This window comes from Prionailurus bengalensis, chromosome A3 (assembly GCF_016509475.1).
Source record: "Prionailurus bengalensis isolate Pbe53 chromosome A3, Fcat_Pben_1.1_paternal_pri, whole genome shotgun sequence".
NCBI lineage: Eukaryota > Metazoa > Chordata > Mammalia > Carnivora > Felidae > Prionailurus > Prionailurus bengalensis.
In genome coordinates this window covers 38,714,948-38,741,052 of record NC_057354.1, presented here as the reverse complement: position 1 = coordinate 38,741,052, position 26,105 = coordinate 38,714,948, and the positions used below count along the sequence as shown (strand labels likewise).

Sequence of the window (26,105 nt, the reverse complement as noted above, 5' to 3'; positions counted from 1 at the left end):
TAACATCCCCTTTGCATACTTTCTTAGAGTTTTTATTTCTCTGCTTATGTTAACCATCTGTTATTGCATGTTGTCTACTCTTTCCATTAGTGTCATTAGTGTATTAGTATAGTTATCTTAAATTCCTTGTCTTATAATTCAGATATTAGTGTCATATCAGAGGATATGTTCTGAGGATTGTTTTGTTTTTTTTCAAACTATGATTTTTTTCTTTTGTATTTTGTATGTTGTATTAGGTAATAAGAACTAAGGTAAATAGACCTTTAGTCTGAGGATTTATGTTTGTCCAATTAGGAGTGTGACTTTGTTTAAGGCTTGCTGTAGCTACGCATGCGAGAAATTTAGAAATACTCTAGTGTCGCTGTTTTTGTCTTGACTTTGAACTTCCCTAAGCATTCCTTACCAGAGAAAGTCTGTCAGCATTTTTAGTGATGGTTCATTATTAATACACTGGAGTTCTATTAATATTATGATAAGATGTTGGGGAAAGGGCATACTTTATAGACTTTAAATTAAATCTCAACATTTTAGTCAGTCTTTGGGCTGTGACCTTCACAAGTATTTTGCAATTGATATAGCTATTTTCCCCTCTGCACCCTACTTCCTTACCTGGCTGCAGTATTCCCAATCTATTTCCTTGGAACCCTGTCGCATGTTGACTATGCTCCCCAATCCCTTCCTCATTAGATGAAACAAGAAAGCTAGAGGGGACTGGAGTGGGAGACATGACCCTTTCCCAGGTGAGAGAAGGCTCTGACAACGTTTGCCCCCCACCCCCCCCAACCTCCTTGGAGAGTATGAGTTTGTTATGGAAATGTTCTGGACATATTTTTTATAAGGATTACTTCCATCCTGGCCAGTGGCCTCTTCACTGTGAGAACCTGGTGGATTTCCTGGAGATAAACCGCATAAAAGTTTGATCCCCCCCACTTCCAAGACCAAGGCCCTATGGATTTTCTTACTCTCATGCTAGTTCACACAGCCTCCAGAAATTCATCAGAATTACCAGTGAGTGTCTCTACTACTTTATGGCTCCAACAACTTCTGTTCCAGGTCAGCAGATCATAATGGTCACTTCTGGATGACTCTGCCTCTCCAGATTTCAGAGCGGCTGTTTACACACCTCAGCTCTCTGATGGGTCCACAAAAAGTCATGGATTTTCAGTTTGTTTAGCCATCTTGCTGTAAGAATGGGGGTGACACTTTCAAGCTCCTTACATGTCAGAGCTGAACCCAAAGTCCCCTTCCCTCTCCTTTGGATGTCTCTTTCTTTACCTATTAAAATGAGTACATGTATAGCTACCTTCTGATGCTATTGCCATTATTTTATGAGGCAATAATCTGTGAAAAAAGTAATGCAATACCTGTAGCAGGTGGTCAATGAAATGTCATTCTATATTTAAATTTTAGATGGAATTCTGCTATAAAAAAGCTAAGTAGATTTAAATTCGATACATTTACCTTGCATGAAATCAAGTGGATGTGCTAAAAACAAAAATTAATAGAGCGAAAATAATTTAAACAATGTAAAGAGTTCTGTCAATCCATAGTAAACTTATGTCAACTAACAGAAAGGAGCAGTAAAAAGCTGGGGAGTGAGGGTGAGGAGGAGAAGGAATGAAAACTTCCAGGCAAGAGAAACAATGGATGGGAGATGCTTGGGGTGGGAAGAAGCTAAGAACATTTAAGAAATATGGGAGTGGAACTGAAGGGGAAGAGAGGTGCCGATAAAGCTGGAGGGGAGGTCTAGTGATCATTGCAGAGTGCTTGGACTCTTTTTTAAGATTAGTGGACTAGTTTCTCCAAAACTCAGTTTGTATCATTCACATATTTCATTGTTTTAATTTTTTTAGAGGTTTTATTTTTTTAATGTTTATTTATTTTCAGAGAGACAGAGAGAAATCATGTGCAAGCTGGGGAGGGGTATAGAGGGGGGTGGAGAAAATTCCAAGCAGGGTCTTCATTGCCAACACAAAGGGCGACATGGGGCTCAAACTCTAGAACTGTGAGACCAAGACCTGAGGCAAAATCAAGAGTCAGAGGCTTAACCAACTGAGCCACCCAGGTGTTCCTCATTCACATATTCAATAAGTAGAAAATTGGCAATGGTGCCTTACTGTTGATTTATTTTGTATTTTTTTATTGCTATCTGAAGTCAATATTTTATGTATTTATGTGAAATTATTATCTCATGTCTTATTTATTTTTAAATTTATTTTTAATTTATTGGTTCTTATTGGTTGTTATTACTGTTGAAAAAACTTATTATGTATTATTTTTTAAATCTTTCATATTTGGGGGGAAGTGATCTTCTCCAATCTTTTGTTTTTCTTTCATTTTAGTTCCTACCATCTTAAAATGTATGGCTCTTCCTATCTGTTGGTGTAATAATTTGGTGGCTTATAATGATAAGCATTCATTTCTCACTCATGTGTCTTTGAGTTAGTTGATACTCACCTGATCTAGACTGGGCACTGTTTACAGAGCTGGTGTTTGTTTTTGTTTTTGCAATATGGTCCTTTAAATACATCCTTGTTTGGTTTCTTGGACTAGGTTATAACAATGCCATAGTTGACTGGGCAAGTTTTTGTGACTCTAATGACCACAGAACTCAAGGTCAGACATTTGTAAGTTAAAGAGAAAAAGGTGTCTTTTTGTTTGGGTTCACCCAACAGAAGACCCAGAGATAAGGATCTGGGTGCCAATAATTAGTTTGGGAGATGATTCGAGAAACATAGTGATAGAGTGGGAAAGGGAGATAAGAAAAAAAAACAGCCAATAAAGTGTTCATTGATGAGCAGTTTACCTCTGTGGGCAGCTGGAGCTTTAACCTGTTGAGGACATTGGGGGAAACTGTACAAGACATACCTTTAAATTATCCCCCAAGATGGCAAAGAGGTTGAAGTGCTTACCTGCCAACTCCCATCATTTACTGGGGAGGGTTGCTCCTGGGATATCAACTTCTTCTTGGCTACAGGTGGCTACTAAGAATAGAAAAAAAACCCTTAGGAAGAGAGATGCCAGTGCTCTGGTAGGAAGCTGTCAGCAGGAAAATGTCCACCAAGCTGCAGGTAACCTCCAGGGTGGGCAGAGAGGACATAGGCAGAGCACTGGCCACAAGAAGGTACTACAATGCAGAGACTAAAATAAACCCAAGAATGTCATGACTCTTTTTATTAAATACTCTGTGCACTCAGCTGGTCTTCAGTAAACACTTATTATATTTAATTAGACCTTTGGGTTCATTTAGCAGAACGTGAACACCTTGCAGGTAGGGACAGAATGTTTGCCTTCCTTTCCCGACATCTAGTTCAGAGCCTGACATACCATTATTCAATAAATGATGATGTAGGGAGGTAGTTTAGGAGAGTAGAGAGAGTTTGACTTTTGGGGCTGAACAGACTGCATAGACTCTTGTGGTTTGGTGACTTATGCCTTTGTATTACAATGGTCAAGTTACTTGCTTCTCTTATTCCATTTCCTCATCTTCAACACTGAAATAGTGATGTTGAACTCAAATATTATTGTAAGAAGAAAATGAATTAACAGATGTTTAGTGGCTGCTCTGGAATTTCTATACTGGGACAACTTAGAGGAGACAGCAATCTAGACAGAAGAGGAAACAGGGATAGGTATTTTGCAGAAGACTGAGAATATCATCATTCGGGGAAGAAATCCCTCCAAACACCCACTTGATGTTGCTACAATATTTGTTAGATTCTTAGACTAGAGTTTAGCAGGTTACAGGCTTTTAACCAAATGTAGATGTTAGTATCAGGCTATTCTGCAAGAGATTGTCCTGGTTTGGAAATGTTGTTGTGTTTATATCTTGTGATACATAATTGGAAATGTTTGGAAATGTTGAGTGTTTATATCTTGTGATACATAATTGTTATTGCAGTATAGTGATGTGAATCCTGAAACAGAAGTTTATAGTCCAAGACAGAAGGTACCCTTGAAATCATTCCTTTCTCCTTTGCTTTTTCTTTCTTGTGAGTATCTGAGTCCTTGTGGGTGACTATCAATCCAGGAATCAAAATTCAGAATAGGGTGAGGAACCCAACCCAAAGCCTGGATGAGTGATGAGGTCAGTGTCCCTACCCTCAACATTAAGAATGGCCAATCCTGTCCCCATAGGGTATGAACTTTGTAGCATAGGGAGACTTAATGGACGGTGGTATTGGGGAAATCAACAAATTCATCCTAGAAAACAGGATGGAGTCCAGCTCTGTCAGTATTCTCACCATGTTGGCTGCTGGGCAGGTTTGCAGGGTGTCTTGAAAAACTTGTAGCAGGCTCCTTAAAGTAGATGACCATGGGGAAAAGGTACTAGATGTTAACCCTCAGTGATGAACATTCCATGTCTGTGATCCGGGTTTCACTCTGAATGGAGCTTAAGGCCTCTCGAGAGGCATCTCCACTCTCCACTCTTTTGTCTCTGAATGCAGAGCCATAAACCTATAAACAGCCTTGACTAGTTATCTTTAGGGCCTGGCATCCAGCCAGCAGGGACTTCAAATCACGACAGGAAACAAAAAAGAATTTTTAACCCAAGAGAGTAATGTTCCGAGCTATTTATGTTGGTATTTTTCTTCCAAATTAAGTTTGTTTTATTTTCTAATTGTGGAAGATCACACCCCCCCCCCCCCCACCTCATAATCCTTACCCAGAGAAAATGGGGTGTAGTCTTCCAGATCTTTTCTTATGCACTATATAAATACATGTTTTAAATATGTAATTAGTCTTGTAAAAATATTTATACTTCCAATATCAATAGATACATTTTTTCAGTATTGTTAAACTTTGAATTCATTAAACTTAAGTAAATCTTAAAATAAATAAAAAGTCGTTTAAAAATGAGGCATCAAAATTAAATAAATCTATTTATGGACAGTTATGTTATTTCCAACATTTAGATTTTATAAACAATACTTTGATCCTTGTTGCTAAATCTTTGTGATACCTTTATTTGTTCCTAGCTTTCTTTCATATGTATATATTTTTAATCTCTTGATCTCCTTGGGCTGCATTCCAAAAAGTTTCTTTCTTTGTCTACTTAAACCTTCTTTTGTTTTTTAATGTTCATTTATTTTTGAGAGCAAGAAAGGCAGAATGCAAGGAAGAGAGGGGCAGAGAGAGAGAGAGAGAGAGAGGCATGGAATCTGAAGCAAGCTACAGGCTCTGAGCTGTCAGCACAGAGCCCTACATGGGGCCAGAACTCACGCACCGGAACCATGAGATCATGATCTGAATGGAAGTTGGATGATTAACCGACTGAGCCACCCAGGCAACCCTTGTCTGTTCAACCCTTCTATTGAGATTTTATTTTTAATTATCATAATTTAATATTTCTAAAAATTCCATTTTTCAAGTCTGTCCTCTCTTTCTGATATATTCTATTCATTTTTTAAAAAATGTCTTTAATCATTTAAACATGATTTTTTTGTGGTGTCTACTATCATGGTTTCTGATAACAACCGCTAGTGCTCTTGTTCACAGTGGATTCTTTCCCCATGAGTTTTGTAATTTTCGTTCATGAGCTCATCTTCTGTGGACCTCATTGGGAATCCTGGTGTAAAAATATGCCCCTTCAGAGACATTTTCTGATAGCTTCTGCCAGGCACACAATGGGTATTATCAGCTCAGAACATGTTTTATATTAACTGATAGGAGAACTCTAGTGAAAATCTGAATGCCAAATCCATGTGGTCAGACCCATGATTATGAATTCTCAGACTAGACCAATTTTGTTTCCCTCTAGATCCTAGACAGAAAAATGTCATTGTCATCTCTCTCTGCCTTTGGGTGGATTGTTCTAGTTCAACTTCTCATCTGTCAGTGGCCAGAGTCCTTATCTGTGTTCCCCTACATGGGCATTAAAACCCAAGCCTAAGTTGTGAGACCAGAAAAACATCCATAGAACATCCAGAGTTTCAGCTCAGTTGTTATAACTTAAGATTCCAGGTTCCTATTCATTTTTTATCCCAAGAGATTTCCCTAACTTTCTTGCAGGGCTCAGCTCTGCATCTAAAAGAGTCTTAACATTTTCTCTAGTGTTTCCACTTTGTAGTGAGAGAGTTTTCGGTTATTTAGACTAAAATGTTGCCAAAACTTAAAAGGTCTTAAGTATATCTGCAGTGTAAATTCTCAAAGGAGGAATTTCACGTTTAAGAGACATGTATATTTTTAATGTATCTCATACATTAACATTTCATAGATAATACACAATGTGGAAAGCAGTTTGTCCTCAGAATATCTTATAACTCAAGAGCACAATGATAACCCAGGACAGCTTTGAAATAAATTCTTAGCTCTTTGGTTAATGAAACCTGTCTTCTTATTTCTCTATCACTTTAAGCATCTTTTTGTTAAAACTCTATTTTTTCAAAAAGTGAAAAAAGCAAATTGCAGAGAGTGAAGCTCACTCTTTGATTTTTATTTCTGGTAGGTTTCTTCTTTAACAGAACATCTGCCTCATCATGAACTTTGGAAGTTTAGATCAAATGGGCCTAAACAGGAATGCTCATGGAATTCTGATGAACAAGAGTTTTCTAAAAATGTGTTCCCAAGTTCTTCCCTCTACAAGGTGAGGACCTACTATATGTACATTCAATGTTCACATCACTCGCATATATACATGTCTAAGGCTGGGTGTTGAAAACAGAGGAAGACACTACCTAGGGGTGAGGCAGGAATGAATTAGTGCACATGCTGTGATTTTTTAGTGGCTACCTCTCCTAGTCCTTAAACTGTCACTGAAGAGTAGCTTTGAACAAGTTGCAAAACCCTGAAAGGTCATAACCCAGGAAGGGAGAGACTCCAGGAACATGCACCAGCAAAGATGCATATGGATAAACAAGCCATAAAGTGCACCATATTTTCTCTTTTCCAGCATTCACTGAAGAGTTGACCTCATGCTATTACCCTGTGAAAGTGGAATTTTAAAACAGCCAACCCCAAACAAACCTGTACTAATCCCAGGGTGGCCAGCTTTATCCATCGCTAATGAAACCCAGGAGGGTCCCGAAGTGAAGTGTGACAATTTGAGAGGCAGAGTGAAGATCACAGAGGTGAGAAGCCTATCACCTCTCTTTTCCCATCCCAAGGAACATACGGGCCAGACTTAGCATGTCTGAAGTTCTTGTGGCCTGGACAGAGGTCCCCTGCCTGAGAGCTACAAGGAGATGGATGCCCACCTCTGTCACACCCTCTCCTCTAGCTGGCCCAGCTCAGCCCTTTCAAAGGTGCCTTAGCTGAGGGCATTCAGCTGTGACAGCCATTTGCACATGTTATTTCTGAGGAACTAGGTGAATGCACTCACATGGAAGGAGGTGATGAGAATGAGAAATGGTATAAGTGACTGGTCTGATCTCCTGGCTGGCAGGCTGTAGGGTCATGACTCTGTGCTCCCTCACAGGGGTATGGTTAGAGCTTATAAGTTCTCTTCTGTCTGACTGGAGTAAATGGGGTGGTGTTGGAGCAGTGCTGGCAGAGGAGGGCTGGATCTCCAGGAACTAAGATATAAGGATATTATCTGCCACAATTCTGCTTCTTATTGATCTCTAGATACTCCCTTGGATCGTAGAATCAGGCTCTGCCATACTCCTCAGAATGGATCCAAAGAGTCAGAATTAAGTCAGTCATCAGACAGGGATCAGAGGTGGACCTCCTCCATGCCCACTTTTCCTTTCTGACTGGTTGAAATCAAGAGCCTCAACCACACATGAAATGATGATGTCCTGGAGCTTTGTGAAGCCACAGGTGGGAAAATAGCTTGGGTCCTTGAAACACTGTGGCGGAGTGTGCTTTACAACCCCAGATATTAATTTTGAATTCTATACAAGCAAAAAAAAAAGCCCATCACCTTATATTAGGAAAGTTTAATGTACTTTAATAAATTATCATTCTGAGATTTCTTTTCATTGGATTCCTATATAAATTCTGCTTTTTTTTTTTTCTGGATGGCATGTCTTCTTTTAGTTTGGATGTATTTATTTTTGAGGATTAATCAAATAATATTTTAGAGAAAGGGTACTGAGGAAATAAATTTCTGGACATTTTATGCCAAAACAAAAAGTCCCTATTTTGCCCTTTCTTGATTAGGTAGATTTTTATAGACAAAGGATTTTATATTTAAAACTATTTTTTCCCTCTGAATTCAAAGGCATTGTTTCACTGCCTTTATGCATCTATGCTAATGAGACATTTATGATAGAAAAAGTGTCAGGAGATAACAGCAACCGTGCAAACAGCCAGTACATACACGAACAAGAATCATGTGTAAATGAGAATCAAACATTAATGAGAATCCATTTTTTTCTCAATCAGATTGACAAAGATTATAAAAATGGTAATACTCAGCATTGGTGCATATTGGAAAATGAATATTTGTCTACACTGCTGATGAGTGTGAAATTGGAACAAAATTTCTGGAGGACACATTTATAATATCCAAAAATAAGATCTATTACTTTTACTTTGTAGGTGAGATTTTTTTTTTCCTAACAGGAAACATTCTAGTTCTCTTTTATCTTTGGTGTAGCAAAGTTTCATTGAGCTACATTTGAGTGAAAAGCTATTTTTATTCATCAGCTCAGCACTTACTGGGCCATTTCTACCTTCTGTTTTGTTCTAGCCTCAAGAAAATAGTTCTATGATTTATTTTTTTTTCCTGCTTTTCATTGTCCTGATTTTTTTTTCTTTCTCAAGCTGTCATTAGATGGATATTGGTCCTTCTGTATGGATCTGTTATACCTTTTAAAGTTTCTCTCATGTTTTTTATCCTTTTTTTTGTCTTTTGCTTTATATTACTTTTTTTTTTCTCTTAAAAAAAATTCTTTTTTTAAAGTAACCTCTAGGCCCAGCCTGGGGCTCAAACTCATGACCCTGAGATCAATAGTTGCATGCTTTGCCAACTGAGCCAGATAGGTGCCTCTAACCTTTGCTTTATATTTTTTAGAGATTTTAAAAACTTCTTTTCTTTGCTTTCTATTGGTTTAGTTTCATCAAATATTTAAATATTTTAAATTTTCATGAACTCTAGTTCCTTTTCATATCAACCTATTCTTGTTTTGTCGATGTGATATCTTCATATAATTAGTTTGACCAACAAGGGTAATAATTAGAATATGTAAAAAGTTCTCTTTTTCATGTTATCTGTTCCTGTCACTGAATGTTTTTCTCTTTTTTCAGGTTGGCTACTCATTTTGGTGTTGTTGATTTTCCTCAAATATCTGGTAATCCCTGATCTTTCATCCTTCCTCACAATTGAGGTCTGTGCTGATTAATTTGAGTAGCTGGCATGTTTCTTCTTTACTTGGCTATTATAAATAATAAATGCACAATACAAAATGTAATTTTAAAGAGTGTTATCTTGTTAGAAATGGGCTCACTTTAATAAAATATTTTATTTTTCTATATAATATGCTGGTAATATTGACTATCAATAGGACTGCTAGATTTATCCATATAGGAAATCTATAACATTTGTTTGATCCCACCTAAAGCTATCTGATTAATAAAATATCTTACAAATATACACTTTGAAATTTTGTCTAAGAATTTTTTGAGTTAAAAATCTCTTCATATTTAGTTGAAATGTTTTAGGAGAATCAGATTATATTTTTTTAATATCAACACATTATTTTATATGTAAAGGAAAATCCATTGTGTCATAGATGTCTATACTTTGTGATCATGATGTATTGATGCCTTATGTGGGCATAGATGTATATGTAAAGTGTGTGAAATTGGTATGGACACTATTAAAATAGTCACATGACTTAGCTACAATTATGTACAAAATAAACACATTATGGGGAAATCATGTATTGTTGGCAAAAGAGATTATTTTTCTTTAAAAAAAAAAACCCTCATGGAATGATTGGCTGAATCAGCCTGGTGAAAATTTTCATTCAGAAGATGCCAACATCTTTTTCCATGATCTTACATTGCTACCCATTCATTTTTCACACATAGGGCCTTGTTCATACTGGGGCTCACAGTCAAGTTGTAGGCTAGATTGATCTCATCACAGTGAAGCCATTACACTTTTTTTGGTCTTCCTTACACATTTGCTCCATGCATGCTTAAAATCTGGAAAAAAACATACTCATGGGCTGGAGAAACAAAGAAGCAGCAATTTCCTTGCCTTATTCCTTGGCCAGTGATGAAGTAGAGAGCATGATGTGGTGATTGGAGCCAGACCTAACTCTGGCCATGGGCATTGCTGCCGACCCCAACCTAATTAAGAAACATCTTGAATAAACTTGGGTGAGAGCCAAAATCACTAGCCTCTTCAATCAGTATTTTTGATATAAAAATTAGCATCTGGGCTGAGTAAAAGGGAGCCCTGTTTCTTGCCAAAGCAAAAAAAAAAAAAAAACCTCTTTTGCTTCTACTCTGACTTCCTGATGTTGGGTATTTTATCAATTTGTATCTGTGATCATTTTCAGAGCAATTGACTTATAATTGTCAAGTTCTGTCCTAAACCCTGTCACAGGCATCAGCCTTTTCCAAATGGGTAAGCTGGACTGACTTGTTTTCTTATTCCTCCTTGAGTTACCCTTCTAATATATAAAGTTTAGCTGAAGTAACAGTAAGAAATTTGACTGGACAAGGAATACGACATTCAAAGGAAAATAACGCAATGCCCCGTTGGAGCTTTGGAAGTCCTCTTTACACATTGGTAACACCCTGAAAACTTCAACAAAATGGCGTTCCAAGATGAGTCCACTATTAATCTCTCCAAGAGTAGAGGATCATAGTAGAGAGTAGTAGTCTAGAGGATAATGTATGTTGAGGTCTTGGTACAGTATCTGGCACATAAGTGTCCAAAAAATGATTGATTTGCTTTCAAGATATCACATGACTGCTTCAGAAATAATTCCTAGTCTTGAGGTGCCTGGGTGGTTTAGCTGGTTGAGCATCTGACTTTGGCTCTGGTCATGATCTCACAGTTCGTGAGTTTGAGACCCACATTGGGCTCTGTGCTGAGCTCAGTTCAGAGCCTGCAGCCTGTTTCAGACTCTGTGTCTCCCTCTCTCTCTGTTCCTCCCCCACTAGCACTCTGTTTCTCTTTTTCAAAAATAAGTAAACATTAACAAAAAAACTCTTTAAAAAGAAATAATTCCCAGTCTTGATCCAGGAAATTCACACACAGGGTATGATATAGAGAAAGAAAAGATTAATATTTGATTCATGTTAATGCCTTTGTTATACTAAAGACTACTTTCAACGAAATTGAAACAAATTAAGGGACAAAGACATCGCTACCTTTTAGAGAAACTCAGTGAAATATTCTCTGATGAAATAATATGATTTTTGGGGCTTTCTTCAAAGTAATCTGTGAATGGGGGGAAATAGATGAAAGGCCATGAACTGATAATGTTTGAAGCTAGGTGATAGGTGCATGTGGGTTCTCTATACTATTCTCTCTTATTGTATGTTGAAAATTTTCCATTTTAAAACCTTTTAAAGTAGATGGATCAGAAATAATTTTTAAAAAGTGGATCGACTTCTGTCAGTTCCAATCTGAGTCCCTCCCTAAGAATTCCCTTTGGCTGAATAGAATTGTCTTGCCCAAAGTAATGCCCTCTCCCACACCTGTACCTTGGTAACTTGTATCTCATGATTAGTTGATGGCAGAAAGAACATAGAGGCTTGTCTCCTTTGCTTCATTTTGAGATAACTCTAACAGGCCATCTCTGTTGCATAGCCCTCCATGGGATTGACTGAGGCCTTTATTACGATGAAATCAGAGGCTTCTCCTTTTTCCAATACTGTTTCCTTGCTCCATCCTAGATATTGTCCCATTGTATGTGGTTTCAGTGGTGTGCTGGTAAAGGTTTAATAGATGGCTCTCCAGGTACCTGATTTGTAGTGTTTGCCAATTTCCATGGTGTAAATACTTTCAACATGGCCAAATTCAAGCTACCAAGGTGACGTCACAGAAGGAGGAAGTGGAAACAGATGGGCACAATTGGTTCTTTTGACACAGTTCAAGTCAGCACTACCACTTGCCAATTTTCCTTAATGGAATTCTTAAATGCAAATCTCTGAGTCTTTATTTAAGGTAACCCAAACTAACACAAAACCATCAATTATTTTTTATATTGTCTATTTTGATGATTTGTCTATTAAAGAAACTAACATTTCATAGGCAGAATGAAATGACATTGGTCACCTCAAGTGTTTCAGTGAAACACACACACACACACACACAGCCCACAATACTGTAAGACAGTGTCCCATAATAATTGCTTCAAAACATTTAAAATACAGACACCTTTTAATTTCTTAAAATTACACAGCTACATAGGGTGTTCTGAGAAAACAGACTTCAAATAAGTTGTTTATACTGAGACTAGGAAAAATGGCCAAGAGATCACCAGATAAGTTCAAAATATAATTGTTATTACTGCCGTAAATCAAAGTACATATTTAAGAGTTAAAGTTTCCTTATCAAATATTTTAAGTAAGAGTAAGCCATTTATAAAATTTGCTATCTCTGTAGAAAATACAGAGGAGCATTGCATGTTTGAAGAACTGTTAAGACTTTTACCCTATTCAAGAGCTGTTGTTGGAATAAATAAATAATCAGAGGCAAATATCCAATTTTGTAGAAAAAGAAAGTACCTGGAAAATGGGAACAAAATGTCCCATTGAGGAGAAAAGGTTGGAATAATTCACTTTACTTTAGTAGTATAAGCACCCTTAATTATCAACAGACACTCAGGACAAAGTTTCTGTTATGTTTAATTAGAGACAACTGATCAGTCAAAACAAGAACTCCAACAATGGTTCTCAAATTATGACATGGATTAGAATCCCCTGAGGAGTCTTGCTAAAATGTAAATTCCTGAGCACCAACAGCTATTCTAATTCAGTTAAGTCTGGCGTGGGGCCCAGGGATCTGCATTTTAACAAGCTTCCTAGTAAATTCTGAAGCCCATGTTGTCTGTCAAACCAAAGCATGCTGAAAGGCAATGTAGCCAAACGTCCACAATACAGTTCCATAATAAGATTAGGAATGTGTCTATGCCATTTCCGTTACACAAATGTATTTCCCTTACAAAATCAGTCTGCATCCTTTATCTACTGTTTCACTAAAGGCCATTTTTAGAACATCTTCTATCTATCTATCTATCTATCAGCAAGCCAGATTCTCATCTCTGTACCTTTATACTCTTGCTTGCTCTGTAAAGGAAGGGGAAAGTGTGTGTGTGTGTGTGTGTGTGTGTGTGTGTGTATGCATTTGGGAAGGTTGGGGTGCATAACAGAGTTTTGTTAGAAAATTCTCTTTCTCAACAGAACTGGCCAAAGGGACATTTTGGCTGTGGTATAGTTACTGAGATTCAATAATCCCTATTGATTTTAAATTATGCTTTTATTAACCTAGCAGATATTTTCTTATAAAAATTAAAAATTCTCACAATCACCCTCTTAACCAACTTCACTCTATATGACATGTGCTCTTATATTACCAGCCCTATGGGATCTGGGCCCCTCCTAATGTGCATTGCATTTAGTTGTCCTCATAAGTGTATTCAGTGTAGACCCTCTGACAGAGAGTGTTTTTTTTTTTTAATCTTGCACTTGAGAATGTAATAAATTGCCCTAGGGTCTTGATGAAACAGGAGTAGGAGTAATGTCCGCCTTGCTCCCCAGGCAAGGTGGGTAAGTAATTATTTTCCTATCACGACTTAGACTCCGGATCTTCCATAAAAGGCACACTGGTCACAAAGACATCCCTTTATAAGCTTAAAACTCAAAGCGTGGGTGTGAAGATGTGTATGAAGGTCATGGACATCCAGAATGGAAGGGGATGTTTACTGCTTACTGTACCTCAGGTGAAGCCCAGATGTTTCACTGGCCTCTTTGTCTATTGTTCCCTCTATAGGACTGAACACACTTATGCATTTTGGATAATTAACTAGAACCAATTTTGTTTCAATGAACATTTTCTTTCTTTCTTTCTTCCTTTCTTTCTTCTTTCTTTCTTTCTTTCTTTCTTTCTTTCTTTCTTTCTTTCTTGTTTTACTTATTTATTTTGAGAGAGAGAGAAGGCATGAGTAGGGGAGGAGCAGAGAGAGAGGAGAGAGTGAGAATACCAAGCAGGCTCCACACTGGCAGTGCAGAGCCTGACTCGGGGCTCAAACTCATGAACCACAAGGTCATTACCTGAGTTGAAGTCGGCGCTTCACTGAGTGAGCCACCCAGGCACACTTAAGTGCACATTCTCGAGTGAAAAGACCTACATGTCTTCCTTTTTTGGGGACATTTATACCACATATATTTTCTTTGCATAAGTAATCCTATGCCAATTCATTGGGAAAAGTTGGAATTTAGTTATCAATATTAGTCCTGGGATGGGGCAACTGCATTTTCAGAACCACTCTCTCTCCTCTTTTGCTAAGAGTGATCCTAACAAATGTTTATGAGAAACTTTACCATTGTGATCCACTTTTAAACTGATGTACCTAGTAGGGGTTATACTTTCCCCATAAAAAACTCTCTACACGGATCACCTTTATCCTTTAATAAGTTGTGAGCATCAGGGCATATTGCTGTATCCAACACTGGTGCTTCAGGCTGGGATTCTTTCTCGGTGCACAGCATGAAAGCTTGGGTCCATCTGTGTCACAAGTCAAACCTCTCTTGAAGTGATTTGTTTATACTGTCATTTGATGGAGTGGAATGTTCTGTAACTCATTCAAACTATTACAGAAGCTTTGCTAAAAGGTCACTATTGCTCTTTGGAGTTTCCAAATCTGGGAGCCATCTGGGAGCTTGTTAAAGATAAGGTTTTCCACTGGCTTTTTCCATACCAACTAGATCCAATTAGCAAAAGGGTACTATTCCAGATAAGTTTATGTTCACATTTAGAAAGAGAGAAAGACAGACAGACATAACAGAGACAGAGAGAAAGAGACAGAGAGAGAACGGAGGTAAATTACAATTAGTCGCTCAATAGTGTATAAGCCTACTTTACACCAGAATTGGAGTTCGTGTGCCAGCAGACAGTAAGAACTCAATAGGTCTGAATGGGGGTGTCAGTGTTAAAAAAGTTGAATAGAAGTTGCTTTTAAATGTTGTTTTTGAATCAATACATTCAAGTATAGTCTTGAGAGTCAACTCTAAAGGAAATTGAATCTCACCATTTACTCAAAATTTAATAGGAAAATGACAACTCATTCCTTAAAGTAATAAGGGCTATGTTCGCAAGCTAAACATTCACTCCACATGGCACAGACAACCTTCCAGTTGCTATAACATTACAGTTTTAGTCTAGGCCTAAAATTGGCTTGTGTTTGCTTTCTGCCCCCTTCCTTACAAAACAAAAGTCTTGGATTTTCCAAACCTCAAAAGCTCAGCTGTAAAACTGTAGGAGACCAGCGAGAGGAAAAGGAAAGTTTCCTTCAAAGGCGTCTTTAGTCACTGCTGGCCGATTCTGCTCTCTCCCTCCAAACGTTAACTATGGCTTTTGACACTTGTCCTTGGAAAAAGTCCAAATGTGGCAAATGGTAGAAGCAATATTTCTTTACCCTCCTGCCTGGAGCTCCCCATGATACAGATGAGTTCTAGCTGGGGCATTCATGGGTGAAACAAGGAGGTCAGCTACTGCCCACCCCCTCTGCTCATGTCTGCAGATGAAATAAGTAAACACGGAGTGAGAATCTACTGAATTAAAAATCAAAACCCTCTCATTTGGTTGGAATGCCTGAAAGAGTCTGGACCAAAGAGGCTGCACAGTAGCAGCTAAAACACAGGCTCATTGCCATTAAAAATGTTCTAGGAAGTGTGTGTGTGTGTGTGTGTGTGTGTGTACGTGTGAGTGTGTGTATGCGTGTGTGTGCATGTGTTTGTAGCAGGATACTTGGATGAGGAGAAAAGTTAAAATCTGGAACCATATTTTTGTCTTTGCAGTTCCGGATTGGAGACATTAAAAACATGACATTTCCTTCAGTTCAATTCAGCTGGTTCAGAAACCAAAATTGTCTTTAGAAAGGGGGAGAAATCCATTTATGTTCCTTTTGAGGCAGGGAGGGAGGTCTTTCTGGCAAAGTCTTTAGGTGCAATTCAGGACCAGGAGACTTAATCGTCCAGTTCAAAGCTTGTCTCATCATAGAGTTCAGGGCGCGCTGACTTCTTGTGCCGGGAATACTTCAGTTGCAGGAGATCACCCATTTCATCCAGGTTTTCCAAAACCTGCAAAGAGATTGCCTTCCATCAGTTATTCTTTAAACTCCTAAATGGCTCTGCAATCCAGAGCCTCAGAGATACAATCTTCTTTTGCCATCTTCTTTGATTTTCAAGAAAAGGAGAAAGATCCAAATCATTAAGGTGTGGTTTACAAACCAGCTGTAGAGGAATCTTAGATGCTAATTCATCTTATTTCATATTCTTTAACAGCCTACCCCATATTATGAATATTTAACTTATTTTGGGGGTGTGAAGAGAGGAATAAAAGTGTTTGATGCATGCTTACCCTTTCAGGCCTTATTTTAAAATTTAATGGATTATATATAACCTTGTGGAAGAAAAAGGTAAGGTTGCAGGTTACAACTGGGTTATGTCTTCATGACATAAATGGCCAAGAGCAAAATGGAACACTGTGGGAGCTGATTAGTGTCTTCTTCTCTCTCCCAAATTTCCCTACCCCCAGCTATTAAACACTCATCTCTGTGTTCCATGGAATCATCAAACTTAAAACCTTAAGGGACTGAGAACTCATCCATTTCAGTTCTCTCCATTCAGGCAGGAAAATGTATCCCCAGTTTTCCCGAGAAACAACCAAGATCCAGGACAGACATAATCTAATATATCACTAATCTTATGGTACTGGGGATATGCCCTTTTAACATTTTTAGGCCTATCTTTCTTACCCTGTCCGTTGAGACAGACGATATTAGGATCTAATGCTTTGAAAAAGGGAAGATGTTTGTTAACACTGGAACGAATGATTAGTGGAGCATAAGGATTTTCCTCTTTGGGAAGTCTTTCAAACTGGCATCAAGTTAGGTATCCACCAACATGTGAAGACTCATCTATTTCTGGGTGGGAGCATTACGGGTGGTTAAAATGTTCTTTTTACTTCAATGTACTTTCTAAATTTTTCCAGCAAATCTAAGCACTAAGACAAAGTAACAAAAGTTGGATTTAAAAGGACATCAACTAGGATAGTGTCTGTTGCTCTTTGCTGAAGGCGGGGATGGAGTAATACAGGGTGTGCATCTGCATACCTGGGGGGGTAGGAAAGACAATTCCTGAAAGGTATGGGAGGAGAACATAGGCTTTTCTATTCAGGTTAATTTCAACCTTTTTAGCTTCCATTTTTGTGTCTGCTACAAAATGTACGTAATATATTGACAATGCATATATAACTTATAAATGGATTTGTGTTGAAGCCCATTGATCAGACTACCCAGAGCACACCTGTACTCAAATGAAGGTAGGTTTATTCTACTTGCTGCAGCTGGGAGTGTGTATTTCAGAAGAACCATCTTAGGAAGAGGGAGTTGGGAAGGTCTCCTTATCACATTTGGACTTGTGCTCCAGATGACTCTAAGGAAGCAGGGACCAGTTCTGGGTTGGATGTTGTCTGGAGCAGGAGAAATTCAGTGATTGGCTATGTGCCAAATTCTTAGGTGGAAGGCAGGATGCCTAAGGTGGGGTGATTGGTAAAGGAGCAGCAATCATGTTAGAAGAAGGAAATTCTGAGGCATTTTGTGTTTGTAAAGTGGCTTCATCTCTGTTTTGTTCCAAATATTGTCATGGAGGAGACTTGTCTAATATGTATTTTCTGTGAGTGTTAGTGTTCGGTTGTTACCTTAATGCCCTGGCTGTTCATGGGTCATTTTTCACTTTCCCTGATGTGTATATTGAAGAATATGCTCACAATTTTTTATTGATGTAGGTGCCTGATTTCAAAAGTTTAGAGGCATCTGTCTAGATGATGTCTCAGTGCTCCTTCCAAACCAGGTAGTCCAAAGGAATTAAGAACTTGCAAAGAGAATCACAAGGTCTGATGTCTACAGAGTTGGGCATTCATGAATGTTTCAATGCTGTTGAGATCACAAAAAATACGAATCCACCCCCGCTGCCCATCTCCTTCTGTCATCTCTGGGTGCTTCTCCCTGGCCATCTCCTTTGCTCTACCATGCCTAATGCTGCTCTCTTTACTCTTTTCCTCCCTTAATGTGTAAACATGCTCAAGTATTTCCCAATTTTCAAGCGCTTTTTCTAAACCTATTTTTTTTGCTTTTACTGTCAAACTCCTTGAAATATTTGACTACTTTTTGAAAAAAATAAATAATTTGTTAAAGTTAATCACTGGAAATAACTCATTTTAGAGAACCTGGGCAATATGGAAAGATACAAAGAACAACAACAAAGTTCACCCATCATCTCAAAGACCTAGAATTTGCTCAGTTATTAGTGTGCCATGCAGAAAGTTGTTATTATGTATGTACTCTGGAGTATACATTGGTTTAAGTCCTAAGAATGTAATGGTGAAGCAGAAAGACATGGAGACTCTGTGTGTATGTGTGTGTAATTTATTATTGGAACTCAAAGTATTCACTTTTTTATTTGTTGTATTCTTATTTCTGTTCCCTATATTCTCCTAAACCTGTCTGCTTGGAGGAACATCGAGCTCCTGCTAATTGCTAATCCAATAGCTTCTTCCCATCTCTTGGAGACACTTTGATCCTCCCCCTCCCTGAAACTTTTTCCTTCTTACTGTGTTTAACACTACACTAGTTTGTGTCTTTTCAGACTCCTCTAGCCCCACTGAAGTCTCGTTCCTCACCTGTGGTTCCCGTGTCTACGCTGGGAGACGGGCACTCTGCCGGAGCCTGTCCTTGGCCTGTTCACTTGTGTTTGGACAATTATATCCTCTACCTTTGCTTTCATGATCCCTCAGCTGCCCAAACTACAGAAGCTCCAGCATTGCATATGCTCCCAAGCTTAGAATCTGATTTTCTTTTCCACAGGTGGCCCATAGACATATAATCCCAACCTGTCTAAAACTGAACTTGTTTTGTTTCTCCAGTCTCATTGATGATTTGTTGTTCTTTTTTTTTAAATTTTTTTTTTAACATTTATTTATTTTTAAGACAGAGAGAGAGCATGAACAGGGGAGGGGCAGAGAGAGAGGGAGACACAGAATCTGAAACAGGCTCCAGTCTCTGAGTGGTCAGCACAGAGCCCGACGCGGGGCTAGAACTCACAGACCGCGAGATCATGACCTGAGCCGAAGTCGGACGGTTAACCCACCGAGCCACCCAGGCACCCCAATGATTTGCTGTTCATTATTGCATACCTTATCTCATATAAATGGTTTAGCTTTACCATCCTTCCATTCACCAGGTCTGGAGACCTTGAATTATCTTTGATTCCCTTTTCCCAAATGTGCTCTGCATGTGATCATTTGCCAAGTCTTGGCAGCTCCATGCATTTACGATGTCTGTTCATATATACATTTCTTTTGTTTCTACTGCCATTGATCTTGTCATCTCTTTTTTTTTTTTTCAAACAGCTCCATTTTAGGTCCCTTCTTCTTGCCTTTTCCCTCTCCAATCAATTTGTTACATTTATTTTGTAGTAACATGATTATGTCACTCCTTTGGTCAGAAACCTTGGATGATGTTCCATAACTTTTATTAAAAAAGCCTTAGCTCAGGGGTGCCTGGGTGGCTCAGTCAGTTAAGCATCTGACTTTCACTCAGGTCATGATCTCACAGTTTATGAGTTCGAGCACCACATCAGGTTCTGTGTTGACGGCGCAGAGCCTGGAGCCTGCTTTGGATTCTGTCTCCCTCTCACTTTGCCTCTCCCCTGCTCGTGCTTTCTCTCCCTCAAAAATAAATAAACATTAAAAAAAAAAAAAGGTCTAGCTCAAAAGTCACCTCTCCTGTGAAATATATATATAATATCCATATCCATATATATGGATATATATATTATGAGTCATTATATGTGTATGTATATTACACATATACACATAATTAATTCACATCTTTGCACATAACTTATTCATATGTAATGAACGAATTCATATAATCTCATATATCATTTCTACCATCATGCTTCCACAGTTGTCCATATTTCTTTTCCAAGATGAATTTATTTTGTCCAATATTATCACTAGTTGCTTATTTATTAGTACCACCTCTTAGAGTTTTTGCCCTAGGGTTTTGCACATACTAGACAGTCAGTGTGTTTGCTAAACTGCATTGACATTATGAGACAGTTCCATCAACCCCACACTGTTTGAGATGGCTTAGTTTTCTGATATCACTCATTCACATAAAGATCAAAACCAAAGGACAATGAAATGTAGTTTTTAAATCGTTTACACCTCATGTAGGTCTGGATGATATGATAGATCTGTCTTTGTTACTGTTTTTCCAACACATTGCTTCATTGGATCATATTTTATTATGATGGGCTTGGTGACTATGAAAAATGTCAGGTTGTGGGAAGTTAATGCTGAAATAACACGTCAGGTTAGCTTTTGCATTTAAGAACAAGTAAATAGCATAACATGTGGCTACTCAGTCTGTTTTATGAAGCCAAATACTGACTTAAGTCTTCACTAAACTCATTTTCTTTTCTATCCCCTGAGTTGATCACATTGTTGACATTGTTGGCATACCCTTGCTTTTTTAGCAGTGAGTTTATGAATGTTGTTTTTCTACACCACCAAGAGAAACCCAGGGACACTGAAGCTAGCTCAATAAATGAATGTGCTCAGAATGCAAGGCACCAGTGCTGGAGATTCTGTTGGCCTGTCGTGTACTTACCGTGTCTAGCATCTCCCGGGTATGTGCTGCTGAAACACAAAACCGAGCCCGAGCTTCTGCGAGGGGAGTAGCTGGAAATCCAACGACCACTACCCCGATTTTTCTATTTAATAGATGCCTTGCAAAAGCCCTATGGGAAAGGTAAAAGAGGAGGTTAACTGAGAGATGACAAAGTTACATGGCAGGAGAAAGAATATGGCTAGTTGACATTTCTTATTTTATATCAATAAGTAAAAATGATTAAAGTTACTAAGCTTCTGTCACATATAATTGACAAGGAAATGGGGCAGTTCTTCCATGGCACCCATGGCTGAGTGTGTATATTATCGGGTCCAGCACATTCATTAGAGCATTGTGAGTACTGAGTCTCTGACATAGAGCAAAAAAAGCTGATGTATATAACCCTGGTTTAACAAGTTGGCACCCTTTGTCTGAAGGGTTTCTAGGAATAAAAACCCCAAAGCTAACACAATGCAATTGCATAAAGAAAGAACATACATGAAGTGCAAAGTTGTATGTTTTAAAAATTTAATACCAATAACAGAATACGGAAATTTCAAGAAGCCTGTACTTAGTGACAAGAATTTGAGAACCAGGATCTGAGGGTCTGCAGGAGCCAATCCTGAGCTGTATGTATTCTCACTCCAGAGCCAAAGATATATATTTTTTGCCCTCATTAAACCAGACATGGAAAACAGCAAGGGTCTCCTCATTTTTTATTGTATGAATAAATACATCCAGGTATGGTCAGGGATAATAAACCCATTGACTGGGTTCAAGGGGAAATGGGGAGGGAGACAGGGAAAGAAATGTGCACACACAGAGTGGCTGGTCCGTAGATGCAGCCTGTAGGATATAAGTCCTATAACTGCAATGCTTTTTCACACAGGGTAAAACCTTTCTAAACTATGATTCCTTTCTCTTATCTTCTTCTAGCCTCCTTCTTTCACAGAGCTAATCTCAGTGACAATTCTAGAATATCAAGCTCTCAAAGTCTGCAATTTTTTTGTGCTAAGAGCCAACATCAGACAAAAAGACATGTGCCCCCAAGTGAATCTTTGCCCATTTTGTGCTCTGTTGCTCTCTGTGGGAAACCTTAATTACGAAATGTCTCTGCCCACAATCAAGGTAAATGCCTCAGATCTGTTCTTAGCATTAAGAGGTTTCTGGTGTCCTATTTTAGGCTGGAAGCTGACAGCACCACACAAACCTTCCAGTCATAACTCAGGAAGGATTCTTGAACCAGACGTGGAGAATGGGCCTGTTCATTTATTCATTCCTCTTGCCATGGAGCTGTCTGCCTTTTTAGTTACCTGATGCAGAATGCATGTTATCAAAGTGATGGAGATTGCAAGACCTACAGAGAACACTGCCTCTCTGGCCCTGTGGCCTATGCAAGGCAAGATACGCCTTCTATTTGGACTGGGAAGATTAACAAGGAGACGACGCTTTCTGAGAAAGCTTGAAAACAGAGGCTGTTCTTTCTCTTTCTTGTTCACCCTATGGAAGGCTGCCCATGGAACTACACAGGATGAGAGCTCATAATTATCTGAGAAACAAGGCAAGGGCTTTTATTGCTAGAATACAAACTACCTGACCCATGATCTCAGGCTACTTTTCGGGACTCCCAAAAGACCATTTTCACTGTCTGCATGTTTCTCTTTGTACCAGAGGAAGCGAGTTTTGCCAAAGAATGCAGAGCAAAACATATGACTGTTGATTCATTAGGCTAATCTGAGGCCTCCCTGGAGCACTTTTGGGCTTAAAATTTACACTACTAAACCTGGCCTTCTCCAGTTAATGTGTCTGATTGCCCTAAACATTTTATATAATGAGCCTCTGGATTTGTACTCCCCAAAGCAAATTAAAGCCAGTGTGGGCTGCAAGAAACCAAACTATGTGGATAATAATAATAATAATAAAAACATTAGCACTGCGTTATGTACAGCATCCCCACCTCTTGTATCCTCTCATCCTCCAAGTGTATCACAAGGCCCAAGTTTATTTGGTAAACTCTGTACCAAATAATAAATACATTCTTGATTATCTGAGTGAATGTTTCATGGGTGAAATCACATTGTACTGAACGTCATAGAAGATTCCAGTGGTAAGAGCTGCAACAAAACTTTGCCCAAAAGGATATGTGGCTAGAGACTTTATTTTCATTCTGCAGTCGGTGGAAATGTGGAGAAATCACAATTCTTTAGTAAAATCAAAGGGTTTAAAATGAACAAATGAAAGATCAAGTGCTCATACACTGGCTTCTACAATTAACTCCTTGTCTCAAAAGCTTTTCTATGTATAAACTTTCCATTGAAGAAGTATTTGAGAAGGAAACAAGGCCAGGCAGCAGGGAGGCCCTTGCCAGCAACTCCTGCCAACAATACACGATATTACCTTTTGTAACTAACCTGTTCTAAGTTTCCATAGACAACCTAAGCAATTAGATTTTTCTTTCCATTGCAGTGATTGATGCCTTTTGATTCACCAAAGATGACATTAAAGAGAGTTAAACTTATAGTCTGTGTTGCTTTAATGAGATGTGCATGTTTTCCTCCGTGGACTGAAGCTTCAGAGGCCATGCTATACACTGAAAAGAGCTCTGGTGTAGGAGGCCAGTGGAACTGGCTTTAAATTCTGGGCTCGGGGCGCCTGGGTGGCTCAGTCGGTTAAGCGGCTGACTTCGGCTCAGGTCATGATCTCACGGTCCATGAGTTCGAGCCCCTCGTCGGGCTCTGTGCTGACAGCTCAGAGCCTGGAGCCTGTTTCAGATTCTGTGTCTCCCTCTCTCTGACCCTCCCCTGTTCATGCTCTGTCTCTCTCTGTCTCAAAAATAAATATACGTTAACAAAAAAATTAAAAAAAAAATTCTGGGCTCTACTATCTACAATCCGAGTGACTCTTAGCAGTTTAACTTTTGTGGGTCTCTGTCCTCATTTGTAAACTAGGACTAAGCATCCCAGCCTTGGTGAGTGATTGCTGATGTAAGAGTCTTACTCAGCATATAATCAGTGTTCAGCCACACCATCTCCTCCATAAATACCATGTGAAACTGGAAGGCATTAGATAGACACATCATCTGGTGTCTAACATAGCATATTTGATATGGACAATAGCAGGATATCTACCTACTATTTTCCTGGAAAGTCTATTTTTATTAATGCAGCCAAAGATTGCAATAATTATTTTGGAGAGTCATGCAACCATGGTGATTCATTTTTGCACTCAGTTGAAACTAATAACAATAATAATAATAATCGTAGTAGTAGAAGTAGCAGTAATAATAATAACTACCATTGATTAAGTTATTATAGTATACCAAGTACTATATTAAATGCTTTATGTACATTGATAGTTAATACTACTACTAATAACAGTTCCCACCTAGACCATCGTGCACATGGCCAGCTCCTGTATAAGAAACAACAGGGGCACCTGGGTCGCTCAGTCGGTTGAGCGGCCGACTTTGGCTCAGGTCACGATCTCACGGTCAGTGAGTTCGAGCCCCTCGTCGGGCTCTGTGCTGACAGCTCAGAGCCTGGAGCCTGTTTCGGATTCTGTGTCTCCCTCTCTCTGACCCTCCCCTGTTCATGCTCTGTCTCTCTCTGTCTCAAAAATAAATAAACGTTAAAAAAAAAATTAAAAAAAAAAAGAAACAACATGTTTTATTCTGATAGGCCTCATCTTGCTTAATCTTCACAATGGCCTTATGAAATAGGCACAATTACATCCCATTTTAAAAATGAGAAAACTGGGGCTTCAGAAGTTTGCACAACTTGTCCAAGATCCCCCAGGTAGGAAGAGGTAGGGTCAAATCCTTTCTCATTCCAGACTCCTCAATACACCAAGGAGCATACTTTTACAAGTAACACCCTGTTTTTATTTTTCATATTAGCTGTTGTCCAGTTAGGATTCCTGACATATAAAAGAGCGGAGGTACTCCCTCTCTCTTTGCTATCGCAAAGTTGAATTATTGAATTTAAATGCATTTGTTTTTACTATTTGTGAACTCTTCTCATTACATGGATTCATTTTTCCAGCATGTTGAGATTCTATTTCCAACCTCCACCATCAAAGTCAGAACTATCCGTTACACTCCCTACTGCCTCCCTCCGGTGTTGTGCACTTGAGGCTCTCAAAAATAAAACAAATTTATTTTTGGTGTCTTCATTTGAGCTAGTGATAAAATATTGGATAGACATGGGCTAAGTGTGGAATCTTACTTCCAGAACACCCCATTTTGCCAACCACTCTGATTAAACATAGGCTTTCTTTTGTGCCTTCTGAAATCAGATGGTAAAGGGTTTGGGATTATCTGCTATTTTGAATCACAGTTATACCTCCTCCCTGCCATAAGTACAGAGCAGTATCCTGTGTGATGTTTCTGTAGCACACTGTCTTCTTGCCCATTACATGCATAGCCTGACCCAGATCTGTGAACAAAGGACCCACTGATGGTAATGGTGTGGCACACTAAAGAACTCATATGTGTGTTTTGTTATTTTGCTGTGGTGAAATGATACAAAAGCATATGCTGAAGAATCAATCTTTCAGAAACTAATAACTCATTCCTACCCATCATGAGTTCTCAACCGATAGCCCCAGAGCCCCTTATCTATACTTAAAATACTCTGCCAATCTATTGAGACTGTTAGAGAGTCAAAAAAAAAATTCCAACAATAGGGTTATGTTGCAGGAGAGTCAGGACCAGTAGAATCTCATAAATATACGTTGACTATTACTTTCCATCGTGCACATGGCCAGACACCCAAATAAATATTTTACATTTAGAAAGGATTTTAATTAAGTTCCTTTTAATAACAGAGGTAGTGTGTGGCAGGTTGGAGAATGGCTCATGTATAAAATTGTCTATGCCGTATTGAGAAATAGTCATTTTTTTCTCTTTATGCAGCTATTCTCATGCTCAATTTCAGAGCTGTAATCAATGGGAAACAACTCCGCACAGGTTTATAGGGGAGGCTTAAAGTTTGGTGTTCAGAGCATGAGCCCAAGTTTGGGTTTGTCTCTTGGTAGTCTCTTGATTTTATTACTGCTTAACTTGTAGGAGTTTGGGCAAACTATTTAATTGTTATCAGCCTCAGTTTCTCCCACACTTGAAATAAGGCTGCCTTCTTCTGAGGATGGCCATGAAAAATCAGTGGAGAAAGCACAGAGCCTGGTAATGTTGTTTTCACATGTTGGGAGAGATGGTCTTCAGAAGTTCTCCTTGAAAAAGATCATGGGGCAGAAGGAGGCACAGGTTCATCCTTAATTTACAGTTGAGACCCAGCGGGTGAC

General features: G+C 38.7%; 1 protein-coding gene across 1 annotated transcript in view; it reads right to left on the bottom strand.

Annotated features, from left to right (window-relative positions):
- Positions 1-12,738: 12,738 nt before the first annotated feature.
- Positions 12,739-26,105, bottom strand: part of SPTLC3 (serine palmitoyltransferase long chain base subunit 3) — a 133,302-nt gene continuing 119,935 nt past the window's right edge. Inside the window, exons 11-12 of the mRNA XM_043602898.1 lie at positions 20,808-20,937; positions 12,739-16,209 (exon numbers count right to left, since the gene is read on the bottom strand). Coding sequence (XP_043458833.1) covers positions 16,096-16,209; positions 20,808-20,937 — 244 coding nt within the window. The 3' untranslated portion in view covers positions 12,739-16,095. The remainder of the gene's footprint in view (positions 16,210-20,807; positions 20,938-26,105) is intronic.